The sequence below is a fragment of the Colias philodice genome, chromosome 9 (genome assembly GCF_061535455.1).
Source record: "Colias philodice isolate Cphi_HAF_F1 chromosome 9, ilColPhil1 Martin Lab GWU primary, whole genome shotgun sequence".
Lineage (NCBI taxonomy): Eukaryota > Metazoa > Arthropoda > Insecta > Lepidoptera > Pieridae > Colias > Colias philodice.
In genome coordinates this window covers 9610613-9627996 of record NC_143094.1, presented here as the reverse complement: position 1 = coordinate 9627996, position 17384 = coordinate 9610613, and the positions used below count along the sequence as shown (strand labels likewise).

General features: G+C 32.1%; 3 protein-coding genes across 4 annotated transcripts in view; 1 reads left to right on the top strand and 2 right to left on the bottom strand.

Annotated features, from left to right (window-relative positions):
* Positions 1–605: 605 nt before the first annotated feature.
* Positions 606–2942, bottom strand: LOC149486054 (uncharacterized). Of its 2 annotated transcripts, none has more exons than XM_089698742.1 (4): positions 2801–2942; positions 2351–2519; positions 1565–1779; positions 606–1320 (listed from the first exon to the last, which is right to left on the bottom strand). In XM_089698742.1, exons 1-4 carry the CDS (start codon positions 2940–2942, stop codon positions 677–679), a joined length of 1170 nt encoding a protein of 389 aa, XP_089554868.1. In that variant the 3' UTR covers positions 606–676. The 2 variants fall into 2 exon arrangements, with proteins under 2 accessions (XP_089554868.1, XP_089554869.1); XM_089698743.1 differs by having other exon boundaries at positions 2807–2942.
* A 2055-nt stretch (positions 2943–4997) lies between these two features.
* Positions 4998–5808, top strand: LOC149486053 (uncharacterized). The gene is made up of 3 exons (XM_089699012.1): positions 4998–5049; positions 5138–5401; positions 5540–5808. The coding sequence occupies exons 1-3, from the start codon at positions 4998–5000 to the stop codon at positions 5806–5808; spliced, it is 585 nt and encodes a 194-aa protein (XP_089555138.1).
* A 2259-nt stretch (positions 5809–8067) lies between these two features.
* The window catches only part of AdoR (Adenosine receptor), a 43840-nt gene continuing 34523 nt past the window's right edge, over positions 8068–17384 (bottom strand). The window contains exons 2-3 of the mRNA XM_089699366.1: positions 11695–11906; positions 8068–8960 (exon numbers count right to left, since the gene is read on the bottom strand). Of these exons, the coding sequence (XP_089555492.1) occupies positions 8280–8960; positions 11695–11906 (893 nt within the window). The 3' untranslated portion in view covers positions 8068–8279. The remainder of the gene's footprint in view (positions 8961–11694; positions 11907–17384) is intronic.

Here is a 17384-nt window from a genome sequence, read left to right as displayed (position 1 = left end):
ACAATTGATTCTACGATTCTACTGTATTTATTTACTTTTTATCATTTGGCACTATAAAGCGCATACTATTGAAAAAGGATAAAGGTAAGGATTAAACTCAAAATCAGTAATAAATATTATAATTATAATTTAACCCGTTACACGTAGGGCAAATCAGTCAATCAACAAACATAGCGCCAAAAAAAACTGATTTTGTTTGTGTTGATCATAACTGATTGTTGCTAAAAAATATCAAAGTAGTGAATAGTGAAATTTCATTTTGAATATATTTATTGTATAATTTAATCTATCAGAATTAAGAATTATCCTATATATCATCTAACATACCTATAGGAAAATTCAGAAACAATTATGCATTTTCTGAAAATATCTTGTAAGCAATTCATGATGTTGTTTGAAAATGCTGGACAATAATATAGCGATTGTGACATGATGCCATTATAATTATCTTATTTATCTTGAAGTAATCTTCACAACTTCATTAAATGAAAAAAATCAAAGACAAAAATTAAGGTGCGTGAATTTATTAATATTCAAAATTCAAACACGAAGGCAAAATAATAGAAGAATTTCAACAATTGATAATATATTATGCTTTGGTAATTAGCTTTTAAAATAAACAGTTGTTGGAATTACAATATAAACAAGTATTGAAATGACAATAACTGACACGTGATTAAAATTTAACAACAGTGACAAATTTGAACATCGCTTGCAATGTAGTTGCAAAAGTGTAAATATTTACAGGTATTATATCGGCTGCTAACAATTGAATTGGTTTCTGAGCCTCCAATAACAGAAGGTATACTATCTTTTTCTCCTTTAGGTCAAACTTTTCCCAGCCACAAGCGTACACGGATCTCTCAAACGATTCTGAAGCGTTTATCAATTTCTGACCAAGATAGCAGTACAAAAAGAAGACAAGAAAGCAATATATTAATATCGGAGCAAATTTTACCCATTCCTGGAGGGGTAAATAGAAAAATAAGCTGATACACACGGCGTTTGAACCAAAGTTGACTCCGAGAGGTACGCTGTATAAAGATTTTAGGTTGATTGTAAGGTCCACGGTCAAAGCGTGGCGAGCGACGAGTGCTGGCAGTTTTTGTTTTACCAGATCATTATGAGATTGGTCATATATAGGAATGTCCAGTAGATACATCTCCTCCGATAGCATTTGGTACATGACAGCCGTGTGAGCTATGAGGAACAGTAGGAGAGCTTGATAGTTCAGAACTACTGTCATTATACAAAATTCCTGAAGGCAAAGAATTGTCAGACATACTTCCCGGTTTGGTGATGCGGTTAGGGGTTCCAATCCTGAAAATAAATTTCGATCAATATAATAACTAAATTATCGGGTAACAATCTTACCGTATCACTCATATTATTTTAAACATAAATTTTACTTTAGCTTAAATACTGTAAAGTACCTAAATAGTCATTCAGTCATAAGTCAAATTTCCAATAGAATATTTGAATAAATGTTTCTAGATCATTCTTGACTTTGTAAACATGTAGATAGGTACCTATAGAAAAATCTTTAGAACATTTTCCTGCTTACCAACACAAGGTGTCATTGAATAGTAATCATTAGTAACATCAACACGATGAGGTAAGTAAATAAAAAATGCATCCACTAAGTTAAATCCATAAAAAATAAATACAATTATTTTCACTACTGAGAGAAGTTTCTCATACTTCTTCGTGAGACACAATGTTTGTCGGGTCAATGTATCATTTTCATTTACTTGCTTTAAAACTGTTTTGAGTAGAGGCCTGTGAAATAAGATATCACAGGTTTTAGGTTTTATAAGATACATATTTTATCACTAGGTAATAACTAATAGTATAAAACAAAGTCGCTTTCTCTGACCCTATATCCCTATGTACCTATGCTTATATCTTTATGGCCCTTTACAGCATATTATGATTTAAGTGAATATTTTCGAAGATATTACAGATTTAATAATAATAGTTTAATAAAACTAAAAAAACACGCTTTTTATAAAAAACCGAACTAAAAAATAAAAAATTTTATCAAATTAGTGTATTGTCATCGGTCCTCAATAAATCTACAAAGTTTGAACGAAATCTGACCGTTTAAAGTGGGTCAAAATCGCGCCCAAAGAAGTCGGTTACAAACAAACAAACATACAGGTGAAGCTAATATAAAGCGTGTAAAAATTGCGGGATTTAGCGTTTGTGGCGGTACTGATACTAAATACCCAGGTATTTAGTATCAGCATTGCACCCGTGCGAAGCCGGGGCGGGACACTAATAGGTATATTAAATAACATTATTGTGAGGGATTTTATTACCAATGAATAAAATTTAAATCCATACTTGCCTTTTCATGATAAACCAGTAGCTATTATTAACGGTAAGCGCAAAAATAGAGATGTTCACATAGCTCTTGATGAAGTCGCCAGCTCCCTCCGCGTACTTTGCCTGGTAGACCACACTGCCCACGCCATACACGTAGAACAGTAGAGACAAATGGACGATCCAGAATGGTGCTATTGCAATAATAGAATATGAAACTCAACCTTGATACTCTGATTTCCGATTACCAACAATAACCGCCACGGTCATATCCGTGCGTAAAAGGGAAAATCTATTTGTATTATAACAGCACATAGCAGTTCAAAAATTATTTATTGTCATATAAATAAAATGTTTATCATACATGAAAAGTGTAATAGAATCATGCAGTTTTTTTTTAACTTAAAATTAAGTAAAATGCCTATAAATGAAATATTAAAATCATCAATTCTATACATAGTCAATAACAGATTACCAAAACTTTTATCTTTGTATAGAGAAAATCCAGCCAATTTCGGCACGACATTCACTAGCCAAATCAAATTATCAACTCGATTCCCTTTCAATCGGGACTTAGTTTCCAAGAAGCTTTCTTTTAAACAACGATAGAGACCCATTTTAGACGTGAGGTACTGATGCACTTCGACACTATAAAAATAATGGCATTGTAGGTGGGAACAAATAAATGTAGACGCCGAATGCGAATAATATGTAATTAAATGAAACATATTATCGCGTTTGGATTCGGTTATTTGGACGTGATATTATTTTTTTTTTAATGTAGCATATCATAGAGCATATGGGTCAGACGACGTGGCCAGCCCAATTACCATATTTACAACACTGGTAGATCCCTAAGAAACTAATATTGTGTTCTAAGCCCTAGGGGATGTAAAGAATACGCAAAAGGGGCTTCTTACTTGAAGACTGTTGGAAAAACATCGCAAGTGAATTTTTAATTAAATGAAAATAATTATTTGAAAAGTTTGCCTTTAATCTGAAATCAAGTTAATAAGTTGGTTAGGTTTATAAAATTGTCTAACTTCTAGAAGTCACTTATGATTAATTATTAAGGACATAACTAACTCATGATTGCGTTAAAAATGCTTATGATATGCAGAGTTTATAGTAAAAAAATTTCGTCTTTAGTACTTAAATAAAATATTTTCTGGTACATCTCTATTATATTTTGAACTTAAGTATGTATTATGTCAAAAATAGGTTCACCTCTAATTTCGATAAAAACAATGGTGTATATATTCATATTTTTTTCCTTAAACATTGTCGTAGATAAAATCTATATATATATATAAAACTCAAAGGTGACTGATATAGTGATCTATCAACGCACAGCCCAAACCACTGGACGTATCGGGCTGAAATTTGCCATGCAGGTAGATGTTAGGACGTAGGCATCCGCTAAGAAAGGATTTCCCGAAATTCTTGCAGGAACGGGAAAAAACGGGGATGCACGTACAAAGTCGTGGGCGGAAGCTAGTAGGTTATATGACGTGTTCATTTAAGCTTGAAAAAATTGAATTTGAAGTCTATATTACATTATAAAAAATGATAATATCAAACTAGATATTATAAAATATACCTAGTAGTTAGAAATATCCTACGATCTCTTAACTTTCCTCTGTGGTAGATATTAGACATTTTTTTATTATGTCACAATAATATGCAACATCATTAAACTTTATTACCAAACAAACAAACTTTCTAAATTAATTCCGTTATATATATTTAACAAAAAATCGCAAAAAATATATAATTAAAAGCACAAGTGTCACTCTTCACCATCAATTAACCGCCCATGATGTATCATTATAAATGTGACACTGATAGCAAATACTGTTATTTACAGCGAACATTATATTAAAAATATAGTCGATAATTATACACAATTTTAGGGTTCCAAATTGAGAAAGAAAATTTAGGAACGCGAAGTTACAGTTGGTCAGTTGGCAACGTGAAAAGTTTCCTCACTAGAACTCTTCAGTTAACTTAGATAGGGCTTTGTAGATCTTGATAAATAAGAAAAACAAAATCATTACTGAAAAATTATTATCTGAATCTAAAGTAATTGCAAGAAATAATATTCTGAGTCACTATTCCGTAAGTAGAAAGAAAAATTACAATAAAAACATCGTAACCCAGGACTAGTCTCTATATTTTAACTTTATTATGTGCCTAGCTGTGCCCCGCAGTTTCACCCGCATTGCTCCGCTGGTCTTAGCGTGATGATATATAGCCTATAGCCTTTTTCGATAAATGGGCTATCTAACACCGAAAGAATTTTTCAAATCGGACCAGTAGTTCCTGAGATTAGCGCGTTCAAACAAACAAACTCTTCAGCTTTATAATGTTAAGTATAGATATTTAAAAAAATCTACTTAATTAATTTACTCATTAATTTTTACTATGTTAACATCGTAATTCTCAGAAATGATATAAGTGATAACTAACTAAAGTTTATTTTGGATATAGCATTGTAATTATTATTAAATTAATAGCACATAACTAAGCTAATGAATCATACAACGATAGATAACGCAACAAAATGACCGCGAGAGCATTGACGGAAGCGCGTAGCGTGCGAGCCGACGCTGTTAGGAAGCTCGGCTGCAGGCAGAAAGTTGCCGCAGTCCAAAAAGAACAGAGCAGCGGGCATGTTGTTCATTTCTATTGTAACGTTACTCTTCACTCAAAATGGTATATCAAGTGAGTATTTTATATTTTTTTTTATTTTTTCTTTAATTCTTTGCTATTTCTAGACAACGAAATATAATTTATAAATTCTGTGTTCTAGGGATCCAAGCGGAGGAAATAGAAGAACGAACAGTGGGTGTGTTTAGTAGAATGATACTGATTAAACTGCCGCACCAAGAACCACCGTTTCGAGATGGGGTACCCGGTGATGGAGGAAATATTGTACTGGGAGCCCAAACTTATCAGAATGGCAAGACTTTTAACGTCATTCCGAATGGCCCGAACATGTTTGGAGCATACACAAATCAGATAAATCAAAAATTCAAATTCGTGGGAAATCAAAACCAAGCACAACCGAATGGAGGTGGAATCCAATATGGATCCTCAACTGTACAGATTAATAATAATAATTATAAAACCTACAAGGGTGCCAAAAACTCTAATGAACCACGTGGATATCAATCTGGTCATGCCATGCCAAACCAAGCACAACCGAATGGAGGTGGAATCCAATATGGATCCTCAACTGTACAGATTCATAATGATTATAAAACCTACAAGGGTGCCAAGAACTCTAATGAACCACGTGGATATCAATCTGGTCATGCGCAGCCTGATGTCAACGCCGAAACAGAAAAAAAGTCACAAAATACTGCAGAAAGTCAAGCGCATTCGGCAGAACCCAACTCATCTAGTAAACACTTAAGTTTATCATTTAATAAATTTTGTGTATACTTTTTAGTTGTACTGTTCAAATATTGTTTGTTTTAGAACAATAATATTAGTATAAATTCTGTGGTAATAATTGTTTAATTTGGTAGGTATATCTCGATATTTTACAAGGCTTTTAGAAATCCTGTTGTAAGATTGATCAAAAGACTGTCTTGAATCGAAGCTCATAGGTTGTGTGATAGAATTGAAAGTCCCAAGACCATAGAGTTTGTTAACAAGCGACTGTACGTTATCTTGCTTCGGGGAATTCATTTTTTAATTATGTATTATAAAAATAAATTCATTATTTAACAACAAACAAGGATAAATTTTATCGACTGTTGAAATTCTACGGGAAAAAAACAAATCCAACCGGAAAAATCCAGTTATAACTTAGAGTTTGAGTGATTGGATGAATGTTCCACATACGTCACATCCACCATGATATAATATACTAAACAATATGTCAATGGAAAATTAAATAATGTAAAAGCTGGACATAACGATTCCAATTTCATTTTTGTTTTAGGTTTTTACAGAGTTACATAAAAACATACACAATACTGATAGGTATAGATAAAGCTTCGCTCGCAATCTTAAAGAAAAGTCTTTCGCCGATATTTCGGAAACTATCCACTTCAGGCTTAGATCATTATTACTTAATGATCTAAGACTTGAGGGCAAAAGTTACTGCGATTTTTTTTAGAAAGTAAAATTTCGCATCTTCTTTACATTGAAAACTTTTTATAAAACTTACCGTTTACTATTTAAGGCCTCTTTATTGAAACCGATTATCATTTTTGGCTTACCTATAACTCTTAAAATATTGGATAAATCAATAAAAGTGCATCTATTCATTTTTAAGATCACTTTATTCTGTATTATTTTATTTTGCAACCTTTTTTTTCTTTTCACTTTTGTTTAACGTGTAGATAAAGTAAAACAAATCAGATTCGATTCGATTAATGTAACATAGAAGCCTCAGTCAGCTATTTGCTTTTTTCGTGTGTTCGTTCGTTATTGGAATTATTCAAAACACCCTTAAAACACCTTATTGTTCACCTACCACACCACGAAATACAGCCAAAAATGTGTCCCTATCTTCAGCCGTTTGGTCGCTGGGCGTATGACAATTTGTTAATCAGTCAATAATTTAGAGGTAAATAATACTAATGTTAGCTAGCTACTAGTTATTATTCTGTGCTAACGTTTAGGTCGCATTTTCTATGTCAACTGTCGACTTTCGAGAATCGAGTGTGAGTTTTCTTACGGATATTAAATTTAGTAGTTAGTATTTAGATAATTCAGTTTTTAGATTTGGTTAGGTACCTTCAAATACAAGGGGGGAAAGCGCCCTGTACCACCGTGGCGTGGCTACGTCCATGGTCATCATTATTATTTATTATGCTTTTGGTAACGTGTAAGTATAATTTAACTAAAATTGATACGGGCTTTTTTTCTATTTCCTTGAATCTTATTCTTATCTATTTATAAGCAGTTTATAAACTATAAAATTTAATTTTTCATACAAGCTTAGATTGAAAAGTGGCGCCATCTTCCGATAGAAGGTAGAAGTTTTTATCATTATACATTCTCATAGATGGCATTGACTGTCATGCTTTACTTAATGTTATACTAGATGGCGGTAGAAGTCCAGATTAAGGTTTTATAAATATGATCCATGTGACCATGTCTAGTTTTTATTTTTAAACCTTCTCAAGTATAAATTATTTTCTTTGAAGGTCAATTAATTTTAAATCAAAATCAAACTGGATTAATCACTACTTGAGTACATGAATTGATTTTAAGTAACAGTGAATCGGTCACGTGATATTCTAGAACTAAGTACATAGGTTATAATATTTGTCTATGGTACATACATATTTTATGGTAAGGTCATTTTCATTGTACTGATGCAACTTGTTTTAAAATAAATAAAATCTTTTGGTATTATTGAATATGAGTTTGTAAAATAAGGCTCACAATACGGATTCATTGAAAAATGTGGCATTTAAATAACTTATACACAAGTAATTTTTTCAATATGATCTATTCACGTGCTTACATATTAATATATCTAACTAGCGGTCCGCCCCGGCTTCGCCCGTGGTACATAATATTTACGTTTTCTCTACATAAGAACCATCCTCGTACTTCAAGGAATATAATAAAAAAAAATTATCGAAATCGGTTCAGCCGTTCTCGAGTTATGCGTTTACCAACACATTTTGCGATTCATTTTTATATATAAGAATAATAATTTTTAAGGTAAAATTTAATTATATCTAAACAATAGAAATCAAACAAATTTTATCCGTTTATCTCACATTTATATTCCAAGCAATTGACGTTCCATGTAAGATGCACAACAACAATCACAATAATATCAATAACATCATTCAAAATGTAAAATAAAAATACATCTACTATTCAATAAATATAAATAACGTCTGCCTATTTACAAAATTCCACTAAAATAAATTAAAGCTTCATTGCGTGACTCGATAGGCCGGTTCCCGGCTTGTTTCTTGTCAACTCCGTTCCGAGCTAACACTACGGACCCTTCTTATAAAGTTCTCGACTTTTCGGCACGGGCTCTGACATTCTTGATTCGATTCTATGAGGTATGGTCCGAGGTGATTTTCACGTCCCTCCGGCGTACGGCTGCCCGAACCTTTAATTAAAAATGGTTCCAAATCAGCATTCACAGACCGTGTTGTAACCGCGTTCGTGTTTTCCTCCAACGCAACTCTTTCCGCTTCCTTTTGTCGAAGCCACACTGGAGAATTAACATAAACTCGAGGTCTCTCTCTCAACGCGTTGCATCTTTCCAACGCTGGTCTGTATATTGGTGCCGGGGGCCTGTACGCAGCTGGTATGGGCACACCTCTTCCAATGACACTACAAATTAATCCTTTCAAAGCTGCTCTAAAGTCTTTTAAATGATATGCATACAAAAGTGGATTAATTGCCGAGTTTAAATGGGAGAAAATTATGCAGAAGTATGTGAGAGGGTTCGGTATGTCTAGCTCCGGCATAAACGCTTTTATGGCATTGATAGTGTACAAAGGTATCCAACAGATAATGAAGAAAAAGACGATGATCGCCAGGTTTTGTGTAGCTTTTACTTCACGTTTCTGGGCCGCTCCGAGCACTCGCAGCATAGTTCCAGCACGACCCTGTCCACCTTCTACGGTCACCACTGCACTCATCTGAAAAAATAATATAAACTCTATTATATTATTTAAATGCAAAACGTTGAAGGAGAGTCGATTATCTTGATTAGGCAATTGTAGGAACTTCTACCATCGAGGAGATTAAGCAAAAACTAGTTGTCAAATCAATTGTATCAATTTCGGTGTAATAACTACAATGAACATCAGACTCGACAATGGTCGAAATTTTGTTCAAAAATAATGACCTTGTTACGAGACAATAACCGCATATAGACAATAACCATAGACTATGTTTAGCATGTCTTTAACCTATTTACATAAAAAGCTATGCTATCATTATAAGCTATAGATTTCGTTAGAAATTTATTTAGATAATGCATTTGTAGGTCTATTAATGTATGTGTTTTATGAATATTTTTATTTATAAAATATCTACTAAAAATACTAGCTGACCCAAAAACGTTGTTCTGTCCTTAGGGGCATGAAAAACAGATGCTGTCCGATTCGCAGGCCTACCCAATATAAACTTGGTGTCAAAATTTTATAATATCATCCGTGATCCGAATTTATTACATATGGTTATGACAAAAATTCGTAAGCAATAATATAGCTGTAGATACAAGATAACCATTGTTACATGCATACATATAAAAAAAGACGTGTGGCACTCGGGGACTGCCGCGGTAAAGCTATTGCAGTATTGCATAGCATGCCTTCAAGCCACACCTCCGTGTCCGTCGGAGTGGGGAGCGTGAGGTTTTTCGTTACGCAATTTCTGGATTGGGTCCCCGCGCTCAAGGCCCGCGATAGAAGCTATGCAATAGCTTAAAACCATAAGTACCTAAGTATTAACATTGTCATGTAAAATCAACGCAATTCGTTTTACTTCGGTCGTTGAAATCGTGGTGGGTGAAAGCATGCGTAAATATACAAACAACTTTCTACTTAAAAATCGACATGCCAAATTTAAAAATATGAATCAAACATTCCTGTAATAATAATTAAGTACAGAAATTTGTAATTAAACACAAATATGTGATTTCTCCTGATTTACATACTTCCATAATGATAATGTTCTTTATCAATCTTTATATTTTTAAGTTCTGAATTTTTTATTTAGATGGCGTGCGAAGACGACCTGTTTATTTATCTTGAAAACACGCAGTATCTCGATTGACACCAATTAATTACATTCAACTCTGTCCAGTGTAAATCGATGAAGGATAAGAAATAGATAAAAACTAAGTCTAATTTTGTATTACTATTTCAGTTTTATTACATTTCATACATTTGTATATATATGCATTTTAATATTCTCATTTACCTAATGAAAATACGCCTTGTCGTAAGGTAATATTTTTTTTAGGTAGTATTGATAAAATATATTAATTTGAAAGATTATTTTTTATGCTTTCACTATTTGGCTAATTATGTAACTTTACCTTTTTCGACACAGCCGGTTACAAAACTTTATTGTCTAAAGAAACTGTACAACGCTATTGCTAGAGGAAGATAGGTAATTGATCCATAATTTTACTTCCTCAAGACTTCCAACATTAATTAGTAGATGTAAGAAATGTACAGTTTTAAAGGCTTATTTACACAGTTGTTCATTGTGTAACTAAATTATTTTTAAACATTTTAGACAGACGTAATATCATGTCTATTTTGTTTTAAACTGCATGAGAATAAGACCGCCTTCTGTTAGTTATAAGTTTTATTTGGAGAGCATAATAAAGTACCTACCAACATCGAGATAGTATCTCGATGCCTACCAATAATAAAAAATAAAAAATTTTGTAGGAGTACTTTGCATACATACTTTAATACATATTTTACATTACTAGGTACCTAATTCATAAGTAAGTACCTATTCAAATTATCAAAAAAATATACTGAATTAAATGATCAAAATAATGTTTTATGATTTATCATGTGTTTCAGAAACAAAACAAAACAGCAATCTGGGTTGGATATAACAACCTGAGAAATGTAAATAATAGCCATATCGCACTTGATTTCCCAAACAATGTTTTGTTTTACAATTTACACCGATAAGCGTATCACGCTGTTTATTATCTAAATTCTGAAAGAATGTTGTTCCGATCTGCTTATTAAGAAATAACGTCTAGTAAAACGACTTGTTTTATATAGGGAAAAGAAACATTAATTTATCCGTTTTGTTACAATAAAAATGTTTTGAGCATCCAATGCAATATACTTTCAACTACCTACATTTAAAATAAAAGACTTCTGTAGTTGTAGTAGTAGTATTCATATTAATATTACGTTCAATATAACGCCCATAGCAGGTGATATATTATCATGATCGTGAATCTCTAATGTCAATCTAATAGTATTATTTGTATACGTAGTATATTATTATTAGTCTGTGGTATTATCAATGCCCAGGCACCTACATATTTATATATTATTATCTGTCTAACCCTATCTTATCTTACTGATATTATAAAGAAGAAAGTTTGTGAGGAAGGAGGTTTGTATGCATGTTTGTTCCTCTTTCACACGAAAACCGGATTTTGATAATAGTTGGCAGTATGTGTCAGAATAACACATAATAAGCTATAGAAATATTTACTTGATCTTCCCTTGTTCACGTCACGGCATCAAGGGTGAAAATCTGGACCGATTTGGCAAATTCTTTTACTATAACAGATACTCTATCGTGATAAATATAAACATTAAATATGATATATAATATAGCAAAAGAAAGCGGCTTCCGTTATTTTTTCTTCCATATATAACATACCTGTTTAACAACAACGCGGTATATATGCGCGTAGAATGCGGCAAGCAAAACGCTGGGCGTGACAATGGTCGCGAAGTATAGGAAGAGGAGGTAGTTGTAGTCCATGACTTCCACGAAGTAGCAGCTCGGAGTGGGCCCGACGGCTGCATGCCAGCCCAGGAGCGGTAGGAACCCCACGCCGGCGCCGGCCACCCAGCACACAGAGATTATTGCTGAAAATAAACAAAACTTAACTGAAAAAAAGAGCGTGTGTGAAGCACACGTGTCAGAAGTGAAACTTCTTTGGCGAGATTCATAGATACCAAAATCGTCGCCTTACTCCATGACGTAACACCTTGAAATTTTACATTCAACGCGCCGAAAGAAGTTTCACTTCAAAATACATGGATTTGTGTGGGGAACAAGAGTACGTAACTACCCTTAATCTTCTATCTTTACGTTTCAGGTTGCTAATTATATCAAAATAGTAACGTAACTCTTAAGTCTGTTAACTTTTTTTTATATTCGAAGCTATAATTCTAACCCAATAAGTTGTCTTTGTTATTGTCTTGTTTCTAGTTGTCTTACTGATAATTAATTAGTGATAACATTACCATACAAACTTTTAATTTGTGTATCAACAACAAATTTTGTTGGCTTATCTCTCTAAGTATCTCGAATGTTGTAATTATTCCACTAAATATAATAAAAAATATTGTAATATAATATAAGAACTTCATGAATAGTTTGCAGCGAGGAAGTGTGATAAGCTTTGTATGAAGGTTCTTTTTGTTTCAGGATAGACAAATGAGTCATGTAAGTATCACATGCCCTATCTCAGACAAATAAAAAAAGATGTTAGTGGTATAACCTAAAGTGAGTCTCTAATATTTGATATATTATATTTATAAGCTATTTTATATAAGTTGGATGGTTTTTCCAGCTCAATAATGCGCGATATGTAAACAATTTGATAAGTAGGTAAATATCTTAGAATATTATTACCTAATCGATGAGCAAATATATATACATATATATATTGTTTACAAATTTCTTATCGGATAATACCCGGAATCTTATTCTTATAAAGTTACATCGTACCAAATAATTTCATAATGGAGCCTGTTCTACGACGGAAAATGAAGACAAAATATGAAGGTATCTATTAATTATTTTGTTCGTATCATTTTTTTATATAAATAATAAAACTATTAAAAACGTTAAACCAATTGAGCAAAATTCTTATAATAGTAATGTAACAACTAATTGAATTGCGTAATATTTACCTACGCACGTAAAACAACGTCATTGAATCGCTTATATGTTATATGACGTATCTAGTTATAATATTTTAATATTATTTACGTTTTTTCATGGACAGAGATCGCTTATTCATCTGCACGGTGTTTATATGACAATTGTTATGAATCATGTCGGTACGCACACGTATTATTATGTACATTCAATTGAAATGGATTGAATGAATTAAAATTCAGATACATTATGTGCATTGTGCGTACAATAATAAAAACGTACATAAAGGTGATAAAGGTAATACCGTAGTATATTATTATTAGTCTGTGGTAATACATATACAGTGGGTAAGTACTGGGTTATCTCATCAACGTGACGCGAAGTACCTAACAGTAACAGGAAAATCATTAGATATTCTTAGAACTATTCGTAGTCTTAAAGATAAACACATTCTCTGTTACTAGGTATATTGTATCCTGACTAAGAGTAAATCACTCCATAGTATAAACTATAAAACAAATTCAATTCATGAAATCTTTAAAACTACGCAACGGATTTTATTACGGTTGTAGATAGAGTGATTCAACGGTAAGGTGTATAATTTATTAGGTTTTTATTTAATTTTATACAGGATTATATACAGGTCAATTATATAAAAAAATATTCTGTGGCGCCAGCATGATAGGTACACGTACCTTCATGCAAACAAAAGGAAAACGTTCAGAAGAGCGTCACGTCACGTCACGTTGCGTATTTCCGAATATTTATTTGATATTTCCGTTGGTCCTTACTAGCAATTAATATTACTGTGATCTGTGGTTTTATGAACAAATAAACTATATTTGTGTATTTCTTAACTATAAAACAATAACGTCATTAACCGTAACTAATTTACCTACTAAATTACATAACATGAAATGCTTGAATTCGATAAACGATATGTTTGCGCTTTGTAAGTTTTTCACAGTGTATAATTTTTATAACATGTATTTTAAAGAATGATACATTACCAATGTTTAAGATTTATATGTAGTTGATTAACCACATTAGAAACTGGTTTTTATTGCCTTTATATTACAAATATAATCAACGATTGTTTAGTAAATATTGACGAAATTGCTGTACATATATTATATTTTGTGGAGTCACTGAACTATATCAGATTTTAAACGAAAGACCTTTTCTAGCAATAAAAACAATGGAATAGTGTATATTTTCTTTCTTTACAGTTAAATCCTTATAATTACCACGCAAAGGTCAACGGACAACGGTACAAAGGACAAAAACATCGAGTTTATATAGTATGTTAAAAAAATAAATTTATAATACCATATGTACTTACCAAGAGTTTTACGTACTTAAACAAAAATCAACTATACTATAATACAAAAAATTGTTTATTAGGTAGATCATGGACATTTATCTCACATCACAAAAAGTAGACAGGGCAGAATGCAGATATTTTTTTCAAAACCAATGTAGATACATTACTTACTACAACCTAGTACCTACTTTTTAACTTTTTATAAAAACTGCTATTCTAAAAAATATATTTATATAGACACTTTGATTATACAGGGTGTCCCACTTTCGGTATACTAAGCGCAAAGGGACTTGTAGTTTTGCATACGCTGAGTACGTTAAAAATAATTATAAAATTCCAGACGCATTTTTTTTTTAAATAGAGGAATTTTAAAAATTCCATGTGTACAACCCCTACAAGCAAACCGCCCAACTTTGCCACCCGCATGTGAGCTATCGTTTAAGATTATGTTTTCATAGACTATTACTCACATTAGGGAAGCGGTATATGCCGGCTGCGCGAAGCTAGAGACGAATACATGGATTTTAAGGAAAAATTTAGCAAAAAATTTTTCGCGTAATTTTGTTATTTAAGTATTTTTTATGTGATCAGTGTATGCAAAACTACAAGTCCCTTCGCGCTTAGTATACCGAAAGCGGGACACCCTGTATAGATATACATAATATACATATTATGTAGGTATATTTCTATGCATGGAAAACTGAAGTGTAAACAAGATTATTTATTTAGTAAGAGCCTTACTATTATTGTATACGTAGAATGTTTCTGGACGCAATCTACATATCTCTATATTGTATAATATTTATTTTATAATCATTATTTATTTTTATATTTGTACGGATATAAACAATAAAGTTCCTAATTAATTATTATTATCTAGGTAATATATGTATAGTCTCTGACTTTCGTTTCTTGAGTTTTGCCTTTTTAGTGTACTGGATACAGCGTAACTGGGTCCCTGTTGTATGTACCTATTTTAAAGATACAAAATTATACGGAAAACTTATTTCTTAACCGACTACAACATGATCAGTTTTTCCTAGTGTGAGTGTTCCACTGAAAGCATCGGATAAAGCAAGTTGTCGTAGTTCGAGGGTATTGGGATTGTATATATCCCTTTTAAATAAATATCTCCACAATAATAATTATTCATCATAAGATTTGTATAGGTAATAGCTTCAGTCGCATACCATATAATATCATAAAGAGCTTACAAATCACTAAATAAATTTTGATGATATTTTTTTTAAATAGATAGAGTCGTTCTTGAGGAAGAATTCAGTTCATAATACAATTTGGTTTTCTTCACAGTGGGCGTAGTGGCGCAGGGAAAGCTAGTGCCAAATTACATATAAAGAAAAATAAAATGAAAACAGTCTGCGTAAAGTAACGTTTTGACACGGCATTTAAGGACAATAGTAAATATAATATAACTAATGAAAACGATGTATGGCGTCAATACCAAGTGATGAATGTGTTAATAAATATTCATCATATAAAGACTGTTTTGATGAAGAATATGGTGGTGAAGATATAATTTATATACTAAAGTGCTCATAGTAAATACGAAGATTCTAGATAAAATTAATAGAATATTTAAGATTTTCTGTCGATAACTAACGATAATAAATAACTATGATGTATGCATAATGCACTGTGTAATTGATGTACAATTGTACAATGTATCCATAAATTAATTATAATTATTATAATCATTACCTATATAAAACACCGTTTAGATTTCCATTTGCAACTGCATTCATTGGCGAGTCAAAAAAATATAACTGTATATGAGTAGGTACTACTTGTAATATGTACTTATTTATTATTTTTCGGCACCTAGCTTTTGAGATAAAAATTTACACATAGTTAGCCCTAATTTTAAAAAAAGGCGTCGTTCAATTATACATGTTATTGAGAATATTATCCAACCCAAAAAGGAGAAAATATTATAATAATTCAGTAAGTAAAGGACGTCAGATATAAATCATTGACAAATCGACGATCGAGAAAGTACTGAAATTCTTATTAGATATTGATGCAATAATTCGCTACGGATATCAAATAAAATACATTTTGAGTTCTCGTATTACGATATAGTCGTAAGTCTAAGAGAATTTCATTATAGTGACTAGCTGCGCTCCTCGTGATCGGTGATCAGCTTCTTCTTCTTAGCCTTCGTCGATGAATGGGCTATCTAACACCGAATAATTGCACGCCTCATAAGCGAAGCGTTGAGGTGGGTACTACTGTCACTTCGCGCAAAACATCTGATTTTTCAAACTTAAAATGTCTTTATGTATCATACATTGCACTTGTAAGATAATACATACACACACATATTAAGAAAAAACACTATTTTTAACGTTCATGATATTTTTGATGTCATTTTTGTTATTTAAACTAGTTAAAAAACAGTTTAAAAAAGTTCTGTCTTGGACGTCCGTGTGTCTGTATGTGCGGATCCTTTTTCTTGTTAACACGATAGCGACCGAAATACTTTACTAATCGAGTCTTTTTTTTCTCTTACGCTTGAGTATGCTCAGGAATAGAACCCTTTCATTTTTCAGGGTCTGATTCGATGTGGTTTAATTGTTATTAAATAAACAAAAATAATAATTAATAAATATTTATTAAAAAAAATTATGAGGCGTGCACTTTTGGATTTTCCAAATTATTTTTCAAATCGGACCAGTAGTTCCTGAGATTAGCGCGTTCAAACAAACAAACAAACTCTTCAGCTTTATAATATTAGTATAGATTGCCTGAGCCGCCAACTTAGAATCATCTGATTTTGTGGGAACATTTCTCCTCATAACCATCAAATCCTTTAGTAAACCATTTTACCGATATTGCTCCTGTCTTTAAACGATCACTTATCTTCATACAGCCTAGTCTCATGAATTTCTAAGCCATTTATTAATAGCAGGTATTTGGTAATTCAAACTAATGTTATGAATAGAGAGTACACTGAATTCGTCTTGTTATGTTAAGACAGGAAAAAAATATCAATTTCTATTGTTACGTTTTCATAATTGAACACGCTTTTGTTAGCTTCACCTGTATTTTTGGACGTAATCAACCCTATTAGACTTGATTTTGACTTACTGGATTGATTTAATTCAATCTTTGT

Excerpts from the sequence above, each read along its gene's own strand:
- LOC149486054 (XM_089698742.1), bottom strand. The coding sequence starts at position 2,942 with ATGGGTCTCTATCGTTGTTTAAAAGAAAGCTTCTTGGAAACTAAGTCC. Across the intron at positions 2,520-2,800 it reads ATACAAAGATAAAAGTTTTG|CACCATTCTGGATCGTCCAT; the intron begins GTAATCTGTTAT and ends TTATTGCAATAG. Across the intron at positions 1,321-1,564 it reads TTCAATGACACCTTGTGTTG|GATTGGAACCCCTAACCGCA; the intron begins GTAAGCAGGAAA and ends ATTTATTTTCAG.
- LOC149486053 (XM_089699012.1), top strand. The coding sequence starts at position 4,998 with ATGTTGTTCATTTCTATTGTAACGTTACTCTTCACTCAAAATGGTATA. Across the intron at positions 5,050-5,137 it reads CACTCAAAATGGTATATCAA|GGATCCAAGCGGAGGAAATA; the intron begins GTGAGTATTTTA and ends TCTGTGTTCTAG. Across the intron at positions 5,402-5,539 it reads CCAAGCACAACCGAATGGAG|GTGGAATCCAATATGGATCC; the intron begins GTGGAATCCAAT and ends AACCGAATGGAG.